Source organism: Musca domestica, unplaced genomic scaffold (assembly GCF_030504385.1).
Source record: "Musca domestica strain aabys unplaced genomic scaffold, Musca_domestica.polishedcontigs.V.1.1 12, whole genome shotgun sequence".
NCBI classification, from domain to species: Eukaryota; Metazoa; Arthropoda; class Insecta; order Diptera; family Muscidae; genus Musca; species Musca domestica.
This window is the reverse complement of record NW_026712155.1, coordinates 14577713-14599227: the sequence shown is the minus strand read 5'-3', so window position 1 is coordinate 14599227 and position 21515 is coordinate 14577713. Positions and strand designations below refer to the sequence as shown.

The following is a 21515-nucleotide window of genomic DNA, read 5'->3' as shown; positions in this document are numbered from 1 at the left end:
TGGCCATATAACACTTTTTTAAAACGCAACAAAAAACACCACTTGCTACTAAATGGAACATCTGCAGTCAACGCCGGTTGGTTCATTACAGACGGGTCATGAAGTTATCATTTCACCAAATAAAGATCGTCATAATATAACGGGCAAGGTAATGTATAAAAACTGCTACTTTAAATCAAACATATATCCTATATATACATACCATAAATTCATAATTTAGTAAACCATATATATATAAACAACATTTATTTATTGTAATAATGTACTTGATTTAAAACCAAACCAATTATTGTATTTATATTTTTTCTTCACAACAACAAACTTTACTTTACTATTTTTTTGGGTTATATATCTATATTTATATACATACAAATATTTTTTTTTATATAACTTCTACTACTTTGTATTTTGGTTACTTTGTTGTTATTCTATTTGTTTCTTTTCTACTAAATATGTAATAATTTGTTCTTCTTCCTCTTACTTTTTTTTTTGTGTGGATTTTATTTATTTTTCACATTCATATTCAAAAGGAGGGTTCTTATTTTGATTATGATGATGACGATGAAGAAGAATATATAATTTTGGAGGTTAGATTCAAGAAAAAAAAGACAACAACAGCAATAACTTAATATACAATTGCCTAATAGAACAATTATGGTGTTTGTGTTGTTGGTAGACAATCGTCGAATAGTATTTTTTTTTGAGATTATCAGTCCCAACTAGCTAGCTCTATTTGTGGCTATATTGTAGGGGAGCTGTAAGTTAGCTAGTTATTTGAAATAGGCTAGAATACTTGTATCCATTTATATTTTGCTTAAAATAACCAGCTACATGTCCGTCCATGTCCTTTTTTCCCCATTCTTTCCATTTCCTCCTGCGGCCCCTAAGTGCGCTCAACCTTTATATGTACTTTTGTTTATATAATGCTTTTTGTGCTTATAAATATGATAATGCTTTGTATAATAATGAAATTCTATTTTAAGACTATAGTAATATTTTGAAAGAGTCAATTATTTAATAATTTGTATGTGACTAACTATTGAAATGGTGTTGGACCCAATAGACATTTTATCTTAAAAGTAAGAATCTTCGAAGACCAACCAAAGGTGTCTCGTTTAAATAAATGTTTTACAAAATCGAGAGGGAGTATTTAATTCCGTCCAAACTTGATATATCTTAAAAATATTATTAAACATCGTTTTATTCCTTCTTCTACCTCCCCCAAAAGGTCAACATTTTCAAAGAAAATAATTTACCTCACAGAAAGAGAATGGAATATCCGATTCTTGTTTAAACTTTACAAAACTAATATTTGCATCAGTGCTATGTCAGATGTGAAAATGGATATATGGAATATGACCACTATTTCTGATACCTCCCCTACAAAGGGGTTATAATTTTGAACAACCATCTATTATAAAATGGGAAATAAAATCCCCATTGCCTTCAAATTTCGTTCATCCCAATATTTTTAACAACACAAGATCGGGTATGAGCCAAGGATAGAATGGACAAATGCTTCTGCGCAATGCTCCCTCAAAAAGGGGCCAAAATTTTGAATAACCAAAACGCTCATAAATTGCGAAATAAAGATCCAATTCTCTTCAGACATCACACGTCGAAATATTTCTATCAACACAAGATCTGGTGTGAAGATGGAATATATTGGCCCAATACATCTGGTACCTCCCCCATTAATGGTCAAAATGTTGAATAATTATAACTCGCATAATACAGGGTGAGATAAAAAAACTGAAACAAAGTCATTTTTTTTTCATTTTATTGGATGAAAGCAAAAATGGCCTTCCAAGGCTTTAATACACCCTCCATAATATTTTTGCGATAATATTCGGCATTTATTCTGATGCCACGCTCGATTAATGCAAGCGGAGAGCGACCATCGGCTTTTATGGCTGCTGGCCAACCGAAGGGACACATTCAGCATCAGCTGACCTCTTTGGCAAGTAAATACGATCATTTTATTTGTTTACCAACTGCTGGACAACGAATGTTTTCTCATCGGAGGAAATCAAATTCGGGATTTCATCACTTTCGGCCAAGCGAAGCAACTCTTTAGCTCTTTTGAGTCTATTTTCTTTCTGTTGCGGTGTAAGTTCTGGCTTTACCCCGAGCTCTTCAACATTTGTCGAATGGAATATTGCAATATGTTCAGCACACGAGCCATTTTTCGGCCACTGCGACGCGGGTTGCGGTCAAGTCGCTTCTTTTCTTTTTGAACCATTTCTCCTGATGTTGCTGTTTTCTTCCGTCCTTGAGGTCAGGCTACGCTACCAGTATTACGGTATCGAGCGATGGTACGAAACACAAAAGATTTATTTACATTAAAATGCTAGAGTGTTCTAACCATAGCCACTTGTGGTTTTTCTCTCACCAAAATGCTTTTGTACGCTTGTAAACAATATAATGAGCTGTCACTGGAATAATTTTAACAGCTGACGGACGAGGGGCTTAGAAATGACAGCAGTCTGAAGTTGGTTGTAGTTTTTTCATCTCACCCTGACAATATTTTTACCAACCAGAAATCTGCTGTGAATATGGAATTTATCACCCGTTTCATATTCCCCAAACGAATGGTGGCTGTAAATTGACATTTTGGAAATTGATTCTTGTGGAAGTCCCATTTTTGGCATTTCCAGCCGACATGAGTTCAATTTAGGTTTTCTCGTGGTAATTTTTTCCATAACCTTTTTTTAATACTTAACAAATACTTTGAAGATTCTTGGACTTTGGTGGTGGATAAAAAATTATAATCTTTATAAATAAAATAATTCTAAATTATTGTATTATATCTATGTAAACGCTTTTACTAATGTGATTTGAAAGGATTTGAAGTAAAAAGGATTTATACATTCTAAAAGCATTCAACGTTGCTGGCTCTCTCTATCTCCCTCCCTATGTTGTATTGCTAAGAATCTAACTCTTAAGTAAACGATAGCTAGCTGTAATCCTTTGAGGCTTTTTGTCACACTCCATTCCATTGATTTTTAAATTGTATTTGAAATTGTGTTTGGCTTTTCGGTTTTATTTGTTTGTATTTAGTTCCCTATATTTTTTTTGGTATCAAGGTTTTGTACGGTTTTTCTTTTTAAACATTTTGATGAGACAAAACAAACAACAGCATCAGCAATACATTGTAATATTCCGTTTTTCATTAGATGCTCTGAATACAAATAATAATAATATTTAGCATATTTTTCCTTCCTTCTGTCATGTGGAATATTATTGAAACTCATAAAGAAATTTTATTTATTTTTTATTTTTTCATAATTTTTCAAAAAAAAACACACAAAATTCAAATAAAACTACAACACCTCCTTTCTAATGAAATTTCAAAAACCAAAAAAATGCAACAACATAAATGATTTCATCAATGAAAATATGGGTGCGTACATTTTCAAATGAACGATTTTTTTGTCGCCAAAAAAAAAAAAACAAAAACACCAAAATCTTCAAATTCAAAACAAAAACCTTTACAATATGTGGATGACATTTTCCCAACTTGATCCATCCTTCATCCAAAATTCAAAAACACCAACCAACCAATACCACCCCGCAATGAATTTCGTTTGCGTGCGCTCGCTCTCATAGACAAATGCCAAAGGAGGTGTTGCCGCGTGGCCAGATGTACCCAAACCAGGTGCTACACTGGGCAATCTTACGCCTGCCGATAGGCATGGTTCTGTACAGGTAAGTCGTTATTGAGTGTCGAATATCATTTGTTGTTTTTCTCTCTCTTTATTCCTTTTGTTGTTTTTCTCTGGCTCTTTTTGTAAAACAAAAAATAAAATATATATAATGGAATAAAAAATCAAAATTTATGGGAAATTTAGAACATGTTATATTCATAATTATGTTATTTGTTTGTTAGTCTTGTATCAAAAAAAATTACTGTTTGGAAATGTTTCAAAAATACAATATTTTTAAATATTTTTGTAAATTGAAGGTTATGTTTCCAACATATTTTTGTCTTTGTCTCTTAATTGTTTTTCAGTTCAGTTTCAGTTTTTTTTTTTAATTTTTTATCCCCCTTTAACGTGTTTCCCCCTTCGTAAAACATTTTACTTTTTTTTATTGTTATTCTTCTTCTTCCTTCCATCCCAATTTTTTTTAATAATTCTATAAAACATTGTGTGTTGTATCTCTGCCTATCCAAAACTTCTACAAATTCATTCCCCCTACAACAACACACTGAACACCAAAAAAACAACGACAACAGACTCTTATATTTTTGGTGTTTTCAGTTATAATGTTTTCACTTGATTTAATCTACATTCATTCAAGGTATCTAACTCTAGAATCTAACCTACAATTTTATATACCTACAATTGTGAAGGCCCACACATTTTTTGTGCGTGTATGTGTGGGCAAAATTTGTCTTACTATTTGGCTTTTCTTAGTTAGAAATGTTTGAAAAATATCAATACCCTACACCATATTAATGGCAGTTCTTAATGTGTATGCTCATGGGATCATTTACATCATTTAATTGAAAACAAAGTCCTGACGTTTAAACATCACCTAAGTTTTTTGCTTTCAATGCAATGCAATCCTTTCTTTTCAAAATTATCCATGTTTATTGTTGAGGATTAAAACTGAAGTCCTCACTAAACACTGATTCGCTCCATACTTTCCATTAATTGGCTTAACAAGCTCCAAAAATCCCAAAATATGAGATTGGGGCACTAATTGGACACAGGCCACGGAAAGGTTTTTTTTAGCAAATGGAAGATACACGTGTTGTCATCAAACATGGAAATCCGAACAAACACCTATTTGATCCTGTGCAAAGAAGAAACCAGAAGAAAAACCTGGTTGATCCTGTGTAAAGAAGGCAGAGTACAGTAATAAACACTCTTAATACACATTTGTTTTTTTTTTTTTGCCTATCTTTCTTTGTTTTGTCCCTATATTCAATAAAATCTCATTGTCTCTGTGTAGCAAGGCACTTCACATCTTTCTTCTTTTAACATCTGGAAATAAAACAATTAATATTTTATTTCCGTTTTTAGATAAAAACAATGAAAATACTAACCTTGTTTGGATAAACACAAGCATTGTCCATTGAATTTTTCGATTGTGTCATCCCTGTAATGTAGGTTGCTACAGGTGCGAAAGTAACAATCTAAGCTAAATTTAATTAAATGAAAAAACAAACAAGTGTTTTTTGGATGTGATAAATCCTTATTATATGGTGTAGGGTATTACTCGTAGTATATAATGTCAATTCAATTATCAGCAGCAGAAATTTTGGATTCAGCTTCAGAACTAAGAGCACCTTTTTTCGACTAGTAGATTGTTTGTAGACCAGTTGTAAAGTAGAAATTCAATTCTTTAGAATAAAGCACAAACGTAAACAAATCATAAAATCGATACATTCATGAAGATTTAAATATGCGTCCATTTTCGTTGTCAACTATGAAAAAATCCCCAAAATCAACGTCTTGACTTTCATTGCCGTCTAAAGTCAAAATTGTCACTAGATTCAAATTGGATGTAAATTAAGTAAAATATGAAGAGCTACAAATCACATTTCGAAAAAGAATATAAAGTATGTCCCAGCACTCTAATAAGGTTGTATTTATAATTTTGTTGATATTCTTTTAATTGGCATCTTTCACTTAAACACGACAGTTAACCTTTCCATTAGTGTAGGTGTTTGGTGAGGAGACCAATTCTCTAAAAATGTAACCTTCCAGGTTTTGATTGATTCTCTCATGTAGGGCGATTGTTTTCTATTTTTGGCGTAATTTAATTCAAATCAGATCTGAACAAAAATATAGAAAGAAATTGTTTAAAAATTGCATTTTTCGTTTTATTTTATATTTTTTTAATTTTTTTTTAACATGAATGTTGTTTAAAATTGTCATTGAAGGTATTTTTTAAAATAATTTATATAGACATTGATTTGTTTGCCAAAAAAAACTAAGAGAAATTGACAGCTTGCACTAAAATACCTTCTTGCTCAGCTATGACGTACATTTAATTAAACATTTGAAAAAATAAATCAAATGAAAAAGTGTAATTTGATATTTTCATTTGCGATGACAATCATAGCATTTTAGGCTTTAATGAGGTGCCCATTTAAATCCACTCGATTTTTCGTAATCCAATACAATGTAAACATATTATAAGTTAGGACCGAGTCCGTTCACACCGTATATTGCAAATATGAGAATCCCAATATACTTTTACTTTTATTCTTAAAATACTTCGATACATTTTTATTCTAAATGTCTAAAATATCACTAATGGAAATGTTAGGGAAAAAATCATTATTCCTCTGATCATTTATAATTTAAATTGAATTCATTTCATTTTTCAAATGCATGAATGTTTTAAAAATTGTTTGTATAACAGTTTTCTCCTATTGAATGTTTCAAAATAACCTTTTTTTAATAACTATGGGATAAAATTGCATGCTATTAATACAATTTTTAAAGAATGCCCCCTCAAAGCACCCGAAATGAAACACAATATTAATTTTTTGTTTTTAAATGTTTTGTTGTAAGGATCAGTTTATAAAAAATATTTCAATTTTATTTTCGAATGAATTCGACGATGTATTAAATTCAATTTAGAGATTACCCGAAGATTCAAGTTCGGACGATGATAGTCCCTTTGAGGCATACCGTAGTGAAGAAGAGAAATCAGTTAAGGCTGCTACTGCTGTTCCAGCTGCCGCTACTGCTGCTGTTGCTCCCACTAATACCGCCACCTCAAGCAATCATTCGAAAAAAGATACAAGCTATGAATATTGATGTATAAAATTCATCAAAACCATCCCAAACCAACCCCTCTCTCTCTTCACCCCCTACCAAGAGAACTAATGCCAACAGAAACAAAGAAAGATAATAATTTTTAGTTTTAAGTTTTATTATAGTTTTCTTTTTTGTTTTTGAGAGACAGCAAAAAGAAACAACGTTTAATTTTTGGGTTTTATTTGTGAAAATTATTAAACAAATATTAATAAAAACAAGGTATTTAGATTAAATGTCATTGTTTTTTAGATTCTATATGTTCCTGTCTATGTTGTTATTGTTTATTGTTACCGTTTGTTGTTGTTAACTTTTAATGTGTGCGTCTGTTTTTCAAATGTTTAGTGTCAAACTTTGGTGAAAAAATTGGTTATGAAATGCTGATTTAGGTTATATATTTTTCCCAGCCTTCCTTTCCTCAAAAGCAGTAGCATTTTTAACTGAAAACATTTTTTTGTATAGGTTATGTTTTTGATTTTCTATATATATTCCACTTAAATCAGCATTTGTAACAAGAAATCAGATATTACAATATTCTTTTATGAAAAAAAAAAAAATTCCACACCACCGTTATTTTAATATGTACTCTATCGTACTATTTCTCTTTTGTAATCGTTTTCAGAGTTATATGTCAATTATGTATACTTGTGTTTCCTTGTCGTTGTCCTCCTTAAATAAAAAGGGGGATTTCTTTTTCCAATTTGTTTTTTAATACTCTATATTTGTCTTATTTTTCTTCCATTTCTAGGTTGTGAGTTCGACAAATGGCGAATTAAATGCGGACGATCCCACTGCTGGTCACTCAAATACTCCCATAACGCAACAGCCTGAAGTCGAGTTAGTCGATGAAACAAAGTAAGTTATCGATTGTTACCAGTACTCAATGTGGTATATTTTGCGTTTTTTTTTTCTACGTTTTTATCAATGTGACATAAACTACTTGTTGCATGGCGGGATGAAACATACAATATTTTAGAACTGCTTTTTTGATTAGATAACGAATAGACAGTTATTTTTACTCTGAACGGGGATTTTCTTACTCTAATTTTTTGAATTAGCGACAAGTAGCGATAAAATTAAACCGTAAAATTATGAGCGAAGAAACTAAATTAATATTGACAGCAATTTAGCGACTACTTTATTTTGGTGGCTAACTTCTTCCGAATTATTTGTGCGAAAAAATTGTTAGTGAATCCAGGTACCAGTGCTGCGTCAAAAAATGCTATCCAATTAGGTTTTGACGTGGCCCTGGCACTCTAATGTTTAATTCAAAAGTTCCTTGATTGACCCAGTCCTATTGAACGGATTTCATGTTTCATTTCAATGGTGATTTTTCAGTTATTTTTATTTTTTGGTGTAAACTCGCTCACGTTTCGTGATTTGTTTCACTAACGAACATTTTTAGTTTAATGTTTTTGAATTTTATGTGTTTTTTTTTTTAATCACAAATTATACTATTATTATGCGAAACAATGCAGAATTATATAAAAATACTGTAATTTTAGCGATTTTTGTCATAGTTAACGTTTATTAAAGGAACAAAATATGACAGCACTGTTTACAGTTTCACGTTTACAAATCCCTATTCTCTGTTCAATGACACAGTTTCAAGTCTATAGATCCCTATTCAGAGCGCATTATTTTAAAGTGAAATAATTTTTTTTTTTTTTATAGATTTTCTTTATGAAATATTAATTCTTCTTAATAACGGTATTATTTCTCTTTTTTTCTTTCCCTTACAGATGTTGTTGTTTCTTTAAACGAAAGAAGAAGAAATCATCGCGTCAAAAATGACTAGATGGTGTCCAATGTAGTCCAGAACGCGAAGCAGTTACATTGCTACGCGCCACTTCACATTCAAATTCAAGGGATAGCGTTCTAAATAATCCAAGTCAGGATTATATACAACAGGCAACGTCACAACATACGTTGCGTTATCCTCCATCCGCGTCAATGCTGACGCCTACACCAACTACTAATACACCGACACTTCCGTTGTAATTTAAAAACATTTAAAGTTAAACAAACAAAAAAAAAACCATTAAAAAATCCATAAAAAATAAAAATTATATTATACATACATTATTAATTTAGCATTATTATTATGATTTATTATAAAACAAAAGAGAAAGAAAACCGAAACAAGAAGAGAGGAAACAAACAACCACATTTAAAGCAAAATATTTTTTATTTTATTTTTTTTTTTATTATTATTATCAATTTATTATTTTTTTTTTTTGCGTTATTATATAAATTATTATAATTCTATTATAAATTAAATTAAACAAAAACACACAGCAACAGCAAACAAAAAAAATTGATAACATGATATAATTATATGATATGATGATAATGATAAAGATTGATGATCAAAAACAAAACAGAAAGAGTAAAACAAAAACAAAAGAAAGAAAAAGGATAAGATAAAACAAATCACAACTTATATAATTTAATAACAACCTTTAGCCTTTTTACGAGGGGGCAAACAAACCAACAACAGTTTAATTTGTATACAAGATAAAGAAAAACCACAAGAAAACAAAAACAGAAAAGCGGAAAATATAAAAGAAACCTATTAAACAAAAAAAATCAAAACTTAATATTTCATTCATTTATAAGTCAGTTTGTTTCCTTTGGTGATATGATTTTCACAATTTCTTTCATCACTTTTCCCTATTTTCACAAAATATTTACATCATCCACTCACCCACCTCTTCTCTTTTCTTCTTCTTCTCACGTTTCATTTCAATTTCAAATCGTTTTAGATTAATTTTCTATAAAAATGTTTAAACTTATTTAAGTTCTTGTTTTTCCAAACATCTCTTTCTGTAGTTTTCTTCAGCAAAGCTTTGTTATCTTTTATCGGCAATTATGCTCTGGAAATGTTTATTTGCAATTTGGGATGCTGGTTTTGTTGGTTGTATTTAATTTTGTCAAATTTTTAATGGATTTGGGCTGTTGTTTTGTCATCAACATGCCAGCCAAGGAGAAAAAATTGCTAAGAGGGGTACCAAAATTATAAAAAAATCATATTTTCGCCATTATTTTGTAGCATACCCAAAGGCCTGACAGCAAGTTTACACACATTTCTTTAAAGATATTACTTGTAATAATTGACCAAAGCGAGGAAACCACATGTTAATTTTTTTGTGATTGGTCAATTATTATGGTTAACAATGTCCAACACCTGTCCTGCTAGTGATAAAAAATGTCATAGGTTATTGATATGTTGCACTTGGAAACATTTAATATTTATTAATAACATTTAATATTGAATTCAGTGCCTTGATAGCTCCAATACTTTTTATTCTTGAATACCTTTGGGACTAGATTATTTTAGCATGTTGATATCTGATATGGGAACGATGTTTCTATATACAAAGCTTATGGCACTTTCAGACGGAATATGTTTTACATATGTGCTGTTATTTTTTTTACTCATGTGTATTTTCGCGAATATGTCAAAATTGACATTTAACATACGATTGTTGTGCTCATGGTAGAATGATGTACTTTTTTGCCCGAAATGCAAGAGCTTTGACATGGGGTTTCAAGACCACATAGATCTTGCGATTTTACGTCTTAAGACTATGACTCATGTCATGTAGAGACGAGCCCGCTTTAATTGGCGAATTGAAGACAACGTAGAAGGATTTATTCGTGAGATATACTGTCCAAATTGTTGAAAAGAGTTTGCCAAAATTTAACTAAGGGAATGGACCATTTGAGGCTTAGTCGCAGTCAACATTTGCATGAAATAATCCTCAAATATTAAATTATGTGGGCCGTCAAAATCAATTCAATAAAAGATTTCATGCATATTTCTGCAATTTATGTTTATTAACTTCCCTAAGCCTTTAAAAAACACCGTGAATGATTGAATCATTGCTCTGTTAAACTTTTTACTACCTAAACCCATTTTTCCTTTTCGAAAATTGAAAACTAGTAGATTCTTATAGGTTCTAGTACGCGGTATATATATTTTCTATGAAAATAGGAACACTGGGCCGAAAAAGTACCAACGCCATAATTTTAATTTTTTTTTTTTAAATTTTATTAAATGAAAACATAAAGTATCGGAAATAGCATCAAATTTTAGAATAAGTTTAAATTTATTCGAATTGGTCACCTTTGGCACGAATTATGGCCTTCAAACGACCAATGGAACCGTCACACGCTGGCCGATAGTTGCTCTGCGGTATTTTGACCCATTCACGGCGAAGCATCTGCTTGAGGTGATCGACACTTTGGTATTTTTTTTAGTGCCAACCTTGCTTTCCAAACACAATAGTCCAACGGATTGGTATCCGGAGACTTTGGTGGCCATTGTGCCCTGTAAATTAAGCTAAGAACTTCATTTTGTAACCATTCTTGGGTGGCGCGTGCTGAGTCCTGTTGGAATGTCTAAGGTATGCGCCCAAAATGTTTGCGTGCCCTAGGCTTTAATACACCCTCCAGAATATTTTCGCGATAATATTCTGCATTTATTCTGATGCCACGGTCGATTAATACAAGCGGAGAGCGACCATCGGCTGTGTTATGGTGGCCCACACAATCATCATGGTCGGCGTTTGAGTTCTGGTGGCCAACCGAAGGTGCACATTTTCAGCTGTCCTCTTTGGCAAGTAAGCACGATCATTTTGTTTGTTTACAAACTGCTGGATAACGAATGTTTTTTCATCGGAGAAAACCAAATTCGGACAGTTCACAAGCGAAGCTCTTTTGAGTCTATTTTCTTTCTTTGCGGTGTAAGTTCTTGCACTTATTGGAATTTCAATGACTTTACGCCGAGCTCATTTTTCAATATTTGCCGAATGGAATATTGCGATATGTTCAGCTCACGAGCCATTTTTGGGCCACTGTGACGCGGGTCGCTTCTTTACTTTTCGTACCATTTCTGCTGATGTTGCTGTTTTCTTCCTTGATGTCGGACTACGCTACCAGTATCAGTATCACGGTAATGAGTGATGGTACGAGACACAAAAGATTTATTCAAATTTGAATGCTGGAGTGCTCTAACGATTGCCACTTGTGGTTTTCCAGCCAAATATAAGGAAATCACACTATCACGCTTGAATTCCATCACGAATAATTTTTTTTTTTCTGGAAAATTCTCACCAAAATTCTTTTGTAATCATCTCACCCTCTATGTACGTTACTAATGTATTTCACGACTGAAAAAGCGTCCATGTATCACACGATATGTGTAGCTTCTACATAGGGAATATGTGACATTTCGTCTGGTAGAACCTTTACCGTTTACCCAAGACACGTTGTACTATATTAGAGTTGTATTTAACTACCGCATACACATTGTTTCAATTGGGGTCTACCCATGGAAGAAGAATACAGGTAAATGCATGAACGCTTGGGAACATTGATATGTCAAAACTTTCTTCAAAAATGCGTCTACCTCTAATTCTTCTACCATGGATCCACCCACATTTTAAGTTGTTGAAAATACTTAAAGTAGTAAAAGAAGGTAAACAGTAAGTATTTTTACAACGGCCAAATAGAAACGTTATTCAATTTTTCCTTAGCTTTCTCAATTATTTTTGGAAAATAACCTGGTGGTGTTATGTAAAAGGTGAGTATTTTAAACATGGTTGGCTGGTTGAGACTTTTAAATAGCTTTATTTAAGGGCAACTTAAGAAAGTTCTTTCGCAACAATCCGTCATCAATTTATATAAAATCTTTAAAACGATATTAACGTTTTCCAGTGAAAAATACAATGCCGCGAAAATATTTCAATTCATTTTTTGGGTTGCGACTAAATGAGTTCCTAATTTGGCCGTTATTACATTCATTATGGCATTAACTTCAATTCGTATTGCATACTTTTAGGCAAATGCAAATTACACTTCATGACACCAAATACGTTTCCATTTCTCATTAAATTACTTTAATCTATGGGATTTTTTTTGATTTATTTAAATAATTAACTAAAATCATTTGCAATACTCTCAAACATGTATGTACATGCCCGTTTGCCTTATGTGCATTAAAATTCATATGTAATTTTATGTCATGTTTATTTTAATAAGAAAATATTTTAATATAAAAGAAAAATGAAAAAAACCTAATTTAAAAGAAAATTATTTAAAAAGATTGCCTAACAATCTTTAAGTGATCCGTATTATTTTAATTTATAGTTAATGTTTGCTTATGTGTCTACTTTAAACAACTACTAAATACTTTTTGTATAAAAAAAATTATTTTTAAGTTCTCTCTTCATCACTTTGATTTGACTATAAATATATATATTTTTTGGCAAATAACATAGTTATGTGTTACCGATAATTTTCGTCTTTAAATTTCGTGTGAAGATTTGTAAGCATAAATAAATTCAAAATAAAATAAAAAAAATACCCTCACACACAATGAACATCAAAAACAAAATGCTCTTCTTTCAAATTAAAAAAAATACAAAAAATTATTGAAAACACACATACACACACACACATTAAACAAGAAAGGAAATGTTAGTTTACATAAAAATTAAGAAAATTTTCTCTAAAAACAAAAATCAACAACAACAACAAACCATTACAAAACAAAAAATAAATAAAAAAATCAACAAAAATGCTATTGTAAATTTGAAGCAATTTTTTATTATTATTTATAAAAATAAATTTAAAAATAAATAAAACAAAAAAATCATAATATATAAACAAACTATGTATTTAATAATGGATGAAGTAAATATATACATATAGTACATATTAAATCTGCTACAGAAAAAAAAAAAACTACCAAATTAAATTCGAAATGGAAAAAACAAAAATAAAAAACACATACAACTCCGTATTAAAAAATGACCGCAGACACATAATAAAAAAATGCAAAAACCAAAAAAAAAAAATAAAAAATACGAACAAAAAACCCTAATTAGTCTAATATTTGCAATACATTTATCAAATTAAATTTCAATTGATTGATGAAAAAACGATATTTAAAATAATATAAATATGTCTGTTTTATAGTGTGTAATATTTTTTCTGATTTAGTTAAAATTTTTATTTTAAACATCAGTAAGTTTTATTTTAATGTGTGGTAATGAGTTTATTATTTTGCAATGATTATGATTTCAAAAGGCCAGGAAACTTGTAATTTTTGATGTTTTAATAATTGTAAAGGATATTTTGATTATGGTAAGTATTGAATTAAGCCTGCTTAAATCGCTAACATAAAATTTTTCTAATGTCAGAACATATACACAGTTTTTTTAAGTTATGATACAAACATTGTACAATAAGGAGGTAGAACTGCTTCGTAAAACTACAGAAATACAGCCCTGAGGCTATGCCCGCTTCCTGTCAGACTCATTCAAAATTATATACAACAAGTTGTTTTCATTTTTTTTATAATTTTCCTCATTTTTAAATTGAATGAATGGATGCCTGGATTTTCTCTCAAAAATGTGTTCTATTTCAAAAAGGGAATTTTTTCTGTAATTTAAATTTTCACATTTGACGGCAAATAAACAACTGCCAGATGATAACAGGTATGACATAAATCTGCAAAAATAAAGAGATATGTAATGTCAACCAAGAAGTCTAATTTTAAGAATAAAATTAATACTTTTTGCACTATTGTGATTTGAGTCTCTTTCAAATCAAAATTACATCTTTTGCATGGTAGGAGAATACAGGTAGGTGCATCATTGCTTAGAAACATTGATTTGTCAAAATTTTTAAAATGTTCTGTCAGATGGGCTAACTTTCCGATTAAAAAAAATTAGAATTCCGAAAAGGTTTTGACAGTTCATTGTACCACCAGCTGTGATGACATTTCAAAGCCAACCTATGAATAAAGAAAAATGGCCATCTTCTGTGTTTTGCCTTGAATTCCCTAATTGAACAGGTCTCATGTGAACATGCCATAAAAATATTATTTCGTTATTTCTCTTTACATTTTATCGGGCAGTGTTTCTCTTTACATTTTATCGGGCATTCCTTTTTGCTTCCTTATTTGTTCCGTTGGGGACGTCTTTCATTTTGGTTTCCCAAAATGAGGATATAACAGGGATGGAAAATCAAAAATTTCAAAAGGTACTAAAATGGTACTTTTTTAAATAAAATGGTACTTTTTTATAATTTTTTTTAGAGTTACAAAAAACGTTTTACGTTTTATTCAGCAAACAAAACAAAACAAACATAACAAATTCATTCACCCATGGTACAATGAAGAGAAGGTAGGTCAACTTTGAAAAAATTGCAAGTATAGAGGTCTACCTGTTTGGCTTGTAACGTCAGAAATAGTATCAAAACAATAATAAAATCAAACAACTTGTTGCATTTATTTTGAATAAATAATTGAAAACCGCGAAAACTGAATGAAAGGTCAACACTTCTTTTCAAAACCAGGTTCTATATATCTCTAAAGGATTATTTCGCTACAAAAACTCTAGATTTTGTCGATGCATACGATGAAATAAACATTTTGAAAACATCCGAATTTGAATATTTTCTGAACGATTTTTTTTGTTATTGACAAGAAAACACATACAAAAACAAATAAAGATGACATATTAAGCCAAGAAATTAAAAAAAATTGAAATCATATGGTATCATAGCCCTACCTTGATATCATTGTACCATGCATTCACCTATGTATTTAGGTACACATGTATCATGGTAGAAGAATATAGGTAGACGCGTCGACACAGCTGCTGGGACAATGAACTGCCAAACCAATTTTGGAATTGAAAATGTTGAATGAAAAATTATTTAAATTTGTAAAAATTGTTGAAAAACGCGAATTATAATAGCCTCCGAATGACGTAGTATAAGAAAACATATAAAAATCCACTTATATTTGAAAAAAACATTTAAATTTTTTGACATATCAATGCTCCCAAGCGTTAATGCAACTCCCTGTATTCTTCTGCCATGATATGTATATACCTTCCAGGAACATAAAATGTGAGATCATTTTTTCTTATATAACATTCTGAATTTTGTAAAGTTATTTTTATGATTAATTTCTTATTTCTCAAGGAAGTTGTCTGGAATTTTGTAATCAAAACAGCAAGAATTATTCGATTTAAGAAGATCTTTCGACCTTATGAGATTAGAAAGACTTTCTAGCTGTAGACGATTTCTTTCTTTAGTCTTAGTGGCATTTTGAATTGAAAATATTCGTTCAACATTCACTGAAGAATGGGGAATTGATTATATACCAAAGGCAAATCATGATATATCTGCGAACATTAATTCCCCCAATTCGTTTTTAATAACACTAACATTAAGCCAAAAATCACTAATATTACCATCTTTACATTTTTTAAGTTTAGGATAATCAGATAATGCTCTAAATTGGGAGTTAATGTTTTCAAAATTTTGTTCTTCCTTGGGAAATGTATTGACTCTTTAAATGCCTCAGCCAAAACACATGATTGTCATGGTTTTAACTAAAGATGGCAACATTTAGATTTACAAAATTTCATATATCGATACCTTTATCGACCAATGGCACGACCAATGGTGTCGTAAGAATTTGAATGAAGCAATGCGATCTTATTTAAACGTCGATTTACACTAATTGCATTATAAAGGAGACACCTTATGTGAAATGGTAGTGAATTTCCCGCGGGAGTACTTAGGTACTTTTTGAAGTGAAATGGTACTAAAAAAAGTACCATTGTACTGAATTTTACATCCCTGGGATATAAGCGCGACATTTTACTTTTCAATCACTTTCCAACGAATTCAAATCAATTAATTAATAATTATTCCTAATTATTCTTGCATATATTAACACTCACAGAAATGGAGACACCACGAAAACCTCTAAGAAATCTCCATCTGGAAGTTAACACTCCTCTGCAGGTACCAGCATCTCCGTTAATGAAAACACTTGGCTATGGTACAGGCGTCAATGTGTACTTCTTGGAACGATCACCAAAACCCAGTGGCCAATTGCGTTCTCCATGGGCAATAAAACGTGTTTCCCAACGGACGCGACGAACAAACAGCGAAAACTCGAAAATATTCAATCAACGGATAATAAAAGAAGCCGATATTTTGCGGAAACTAAATCATCCCAACATTGTGGGTTTCCGTGCGATAGCAAAAAAAGAAAATGACGAGGTTGACAGTTTGGCATTGGAATGTTGTAGCACATCGTTGGGTTCCATACTCGAAGAACGTTTGGATGCGGAGGAGGGTGCATTGCCCGCCAAGGACATTAAGAAAATGTTGAGAGATATCTCCAGTGCCTTGGATTATTTGCACACAGAAGCCATGTTATTGCATGGCGATCTTAAATCGCACAATATTTTGGTCAAGGGCAGCTTTGAAATATGTAAATTGTGTGATTTTGGTGTAAGTTTGCCTTTGGACAAGGAGGGTAAAATTAATTTCAAAGAAAATCCAGACTTAAGATATGTGGGTACTGAACTGTGGTGTGCCCCAGAAATTATACAGGACGAGGATGTGATCGATAGCAAGGCAGATATATTTAGCTTGGGCCTGATAATCTATGAGACGATTGCTTTGATTCCACCACATTCACAGAAATTGGATGACACGGAAAACGATGAGGATGAGGAAAATGAAAGTAAAGAGGACAATTCACTTGCAGACAGTGATTTGGGCATGGATTCGATGAATGCCTCGGTGGCATATGGAACAAGACCACCTCTGCCACAGGCGTTTGAATTGAGCGAGGACTACAATATGGTAATGGAGTTGTTTTACTTGTGTACGAATCAAGAGCCATCGCACAGACCTTCCGCCAAAATCATTTACAGTTCTTTGACCAATGACTCTTAAACGGCTCTATAGTTTGAGTTGGGTTGCAGTTTTGAAAAATATTTTTTTAATATATTAATATATTTAATACAAAAAATGAAAATGTTTTTTTTTTTTCTTGGAGGGCAAGCGGTCTACTAATACAGAATCTTTGAAATATATTTAAAAACACCATGATTATAGTTCTGAACAACCCTGAAAATAATATTATTAAGAGCAGTTCTGAAAAATGTTTTCAAAAACTGCACGATTCCAGACTTAATAGTCCCTGAAGAACATAACCATTCATTTGGTGTCACCTGAAAATGTAAACAATTTAGAATTCTTGCTCCATTAGTTCCTGAATAGTTTACGATTATATCACTGGGGGTCTCTGGAATATATTCTTTCAATATCTATAACTCATATTCCCGAAATGATAAACTTGGATGTCCCGATTATACCTCTATAGTCCCTGAAAAAGAATCTTGACAAAATCGCTTTTATTACCTGGAAAATTTCCCATGATTTTAGATGACAACTATAATGCCCAGAGAAGTACTGAAAAAATCCAAAATTTTAACTTTTAAGAAATGTGTTGAGGTCCACAATAGTTCCTAAAGAATTCTATAAAATAAATCGGTTTTTTTAATTTTTAAAATATTTATTTTATCATATTAATATAACAGCACACACTTAAAGCATACCCTTACTGCGTTTAAAGGCGGCACCAGCCTTGCGATTGTGATTGGCTCTCGACGATTTATTGGCCTCTTTCTTTTGACGATTTCGCAAAACATCTTTCTCCTGACCTTGACCCTTCTGCTTGCCAACCACATCGAAGTTTTGTGGCGTTGGAGTGGGTACTCCTTTCTTGTACCATTTAGCTTGGCGCCTGGCCTCGTAGCGGGCTCGAACATCTTCGGGATTTTCACAAAAGTTCATGTTTTTACGATTTTCTTTTTGACTCGTATCTTCTTCGTCCGATTCATTTTCATCATCTTCCGATTCGTCGGCAACATTTGCCAATACCTGTTTCATATCTTTGGATTTAACCACACGTGTTTCACTCTCGAGCAAAGCTTCATAGCTGTCATCATATTCATCGTTATATTCCTGGTCTTCGGTCTCGTCGTCACCACCGCCCTCCGTTACCAAAGAATATTCTTGATATCTGTGTCTGATGGCAGCCAAATCACGTTTATCATCTAGTAACTGGGCAGCATTTTTGGGGGCATTTGGCATACCCTTACCTTGCTTGATAATACATTGGGGATTATCTTGGGTCATTATATCATATTTATCACCATCGAAGACATTAAAGTGTTTGACACCAGTCTCTTTGTACAGGGCATCCTGTGGATCAGGTGGTATATAGACTTCTGTTTGATCTGCTTCAGCTAGATCGGGTGGCAGATTATTTTCCAAAACAGCAGATATGGCCTCTTCGGCATTGTTATAACGACTGAGGATGCGTCTCACAAACCCAGTACCCAAATGTGGTAGACAATCGAGAACAACTGTTACTTCCAATTCAAGGTCACGGTTTGCTGCTGAGGCTTCCGTGGGATTACTGTTTTCATTTGGCGTATTGTTGGTAGTTTCTACAGGAGTTGGTAGGGTTGGACTGGGACTTTCATTATAGATTTCTTGTTTCAAGTCGTTGTTATTTATGTGATCTACCGCAGCACTGGCACATTCTCTTCGATAGCCATCCACAACGAAATCGGCTTTAAAGCTATCTCTGGATTAAGGACAAATAAAAATATTGAGGATGGGTCAATAACTTTTTATAAAATGACGAATTAAAACATGTAAATTTAGAAAGAGAGAAACTTAAAAATATGATTATATGTCTATCCGTTAACTATCTATTTGCCCTGCTGTCGGTACAGAATAGGCTGAAAAGGTTTTGGATCATATGACCAACTGTCATGCGAAAAATTCTTTCCATTTTTAGTGTCTTATCCAAAGTCGTTATCGATATAACAAGACTCATGAACCAACATATAAATGAAATAGTTAGTAAAACATTCGCTCCAAAATATACTTACAAATCGGGACAGGCTTGTTTGAGAATATCCATATCCATTGACATGGGATAATGACGTTCATAGTCCACAACAAATGTCTGTTCGGATAGGCATTCCGTCATGAGGCCAATAAATTCTTCCGAAGCCAAAAGACCAGCCTCTCTGCAAATAAAAATAAATTATTCTCCCCAAAAACATTTAAAAATATAAAAAACACCTACGGTTTCGCCAAAACGCGTTCGACATGCGAATATGCAATGTTTCGAAATGATTTCAAAAGCTGTATACGGGCATGATTTATCCATAACAGACTTTTTGCCTGCTCATTTATCACATATATGTTCTTATAGAGGAACGGCAGGGTATTGTCGTAGAAATTAGCAATGGCCTGGGGTAATTTTATTTCCAGACATATCTCTTTGGCAACGGGGCATACATCCAGCAAAACACTTAACGTAAAGGCACAATCCAATGCATAGAGAACCACATCATCAAAGGGTGTTTCACAACTCTCATCGGGCAAACCACCACCGGCCCCCTCGAAACCCTCATTTTCCGTTTGGGTATGAATCGAACGGAATGCTACTCGAAAATACGTCAAGGCATGTTGCAAATCCTTTTTATAGTTTGGTTGCAACAATAGGAGTGTGTCGAAAATCTTCTTTAACAGATCGATATTTTCTTGTGTTCCATTTCCCACGGCTACCAATAAATCGAAGAGCATTGGAATGGACACAAGATAATTTTCATAAATCAGCATCTTTAAATCTTCCTTTTTTATCCATGACTCATTTGACTCCTTGGGTGAAAGTACGCGACATATTATGCGTAAAATTAGGTTAAGAATGTACTCATAAAGCTCTTGAACTTCGGTGGCAGGGAGTTCGGTGAAGACGTTTATGTAAAATGGTGTTGCTTTTTGCAGAAACGAGACAATGGCTCCCAAGGCGGACTGTTGATATAACAGATATGACCAGAATCTAAAAGTGCAATAAATTTCAATAAGTCAAGGAGAAATATTTGGAGAAAATGAACGTGGATTTTATTCTTCCATGTCCACTTCATCTAACTAAATTGTTTTTCATGGAATATTCGAATGACTGACTTACTCATGTTGACTTAAGCTCAGCAAGAACTCCATATCAATTTTGAAAGTTTCAGCTTCATGTTTCCACTCATCCAATGCAGCGCCCTCTTTAAAGTGCCCACCAGAGACTACCAGACCGGTATAGTTGGAAAATATGGATCGCGGAGCCCAATACTTATCCTAGAAATTAGGTTCCATTAAATTATGTCCCAGATGTGAAAAAACAATATTTACCAAAGCAGTAATGTTAAGCTTCACACCATCATCGCCCACAACAGAGAATGTCAACTCCTTTAGGGACTTCTTATCGGGATTGGTCTAAAAAGCAAAATATTTTATTAATGATAACAATTGTTTAAAAGCTTTGGAAGATATGGAATACCTTTACAACTTTGTTTTCGTTTGGAGTCATTTTCCAGATTTCCCTGAATCCATCCACATCAGATAACGAAGCGGAACGTTTTTTCTCGCAGCAGTGCTCTAATGTCAAAATTGTTTTCAAGGCAGTTGTATTAGGTAGTCGCACCAGTTTAGGGTTTTTTTTATCTGAAACTTGAGATAACCTTGTTTTCGTAGCTAACTTATCGACAAATTTCATAAATTATAGGAAAATTAAACTTTGCTGTTGTCGATTATTGTTGTTAATTCTATCACACCATGATATACATAAATAGGTTGTAATTAAAAAACTGAAAGTTATAATTAAGAATGAACAATTCTATGTGAACAACTAAAGCTGGAAATACATAAAGCGCTTATCTGGCTGGCTTAAGTCATCGGCTGGCTTCTTCGTAAATGAACAAAAGAGGTTTAGGTTGACTTAGTTCGATTTTGGCCCTAGGCTCCTTTGTTCATTTCCGAAGAAGCCAGCCGATGACTTAAGCC

General features: G+C 32.4%; 3 protein-coding genes across 29 annotated transcripts in view; 2 read left to right on the top strand and 1 right to left on the bottom strand.

The window, feature by feature from the left end:
* Positions 1-9371, top strand: part of LOC101899083 (casein kinase I) — a 91339-nt gene extending 81968 nt beyond the window's left edge. For 15 of the 27 annotated variants that reach the window (XM_059118294.1, XM_059118293.1, XM_059118290.1 and 12 more), the window contains 5 exons: positions 68-148; positions 531-587; positions 3610-3708; positions 7525-7631; positions 8519-9371. In XM_059118294.1, the coding sequence (XP_058974277.1) occupies positions 68-148; positions 531-587; positions 3610-3708; positions 7525-7631; positions 8519-8570 (396 nt within the window). In that variant the 3' untranslated portion in view covers positions 8571-9371. Of the gene's footprint in view, positions 1-67; positions 149-530; positions 588-3609; positions 3709-6599; positions 6999-7524; positions 7632-8518 lie in introns of those variants that run through there. The other 12 variants (XM_059118295.1, XM_059118301.1, XM_059118302.1 and 9 more) reach the window with 3 other exon arrangements.
* Positions 9372-16447: 7076 nt separating this feature from the next.
* On the top strand, positions 16448-17576 carry LOC101900284 (lymphokine-activated killer T-cell-originated protein kinase). The gene has a single exon (XM_005189323.4). It carries the CDS (start codon positions 16548-16550, stop codon positions 17550-17552), a length of 1005 nt encoding a protein of 334 aa, XP_005189380.2. The 5' UTR covers positions 16448-16547; the 3' UTR covers positions 17553-17576.
* Positions 17577-18148: 572 nt separating this feature from the next.
* Positions 18149-21171, bottom strand: LOC101898902 (activating signal cointegrator 1 complex subunit 2). The gene is made up of 6 exons (XM_005189315.4): positions 21013-21171; positions 20865-20948; positions 20653-20810; positions 19765-20523; positions 19565-19705; positions 18149-19254 (listed from the first exon to the last, which is right to left on the bottom strand). Exons 1-6 carry the CDS (start codon positions 21040-21042, stop codon positions 18207-18209), a joined length of 2220 nt encoding a protein of 739 aa, XP_005189372.3. The 5' UTR covers positions 21043-21171; the 3' UTR covers positions 18149-18206.
* Between the last annotated feature and the right edge of the window lie 344 nt (positions 21172-21515).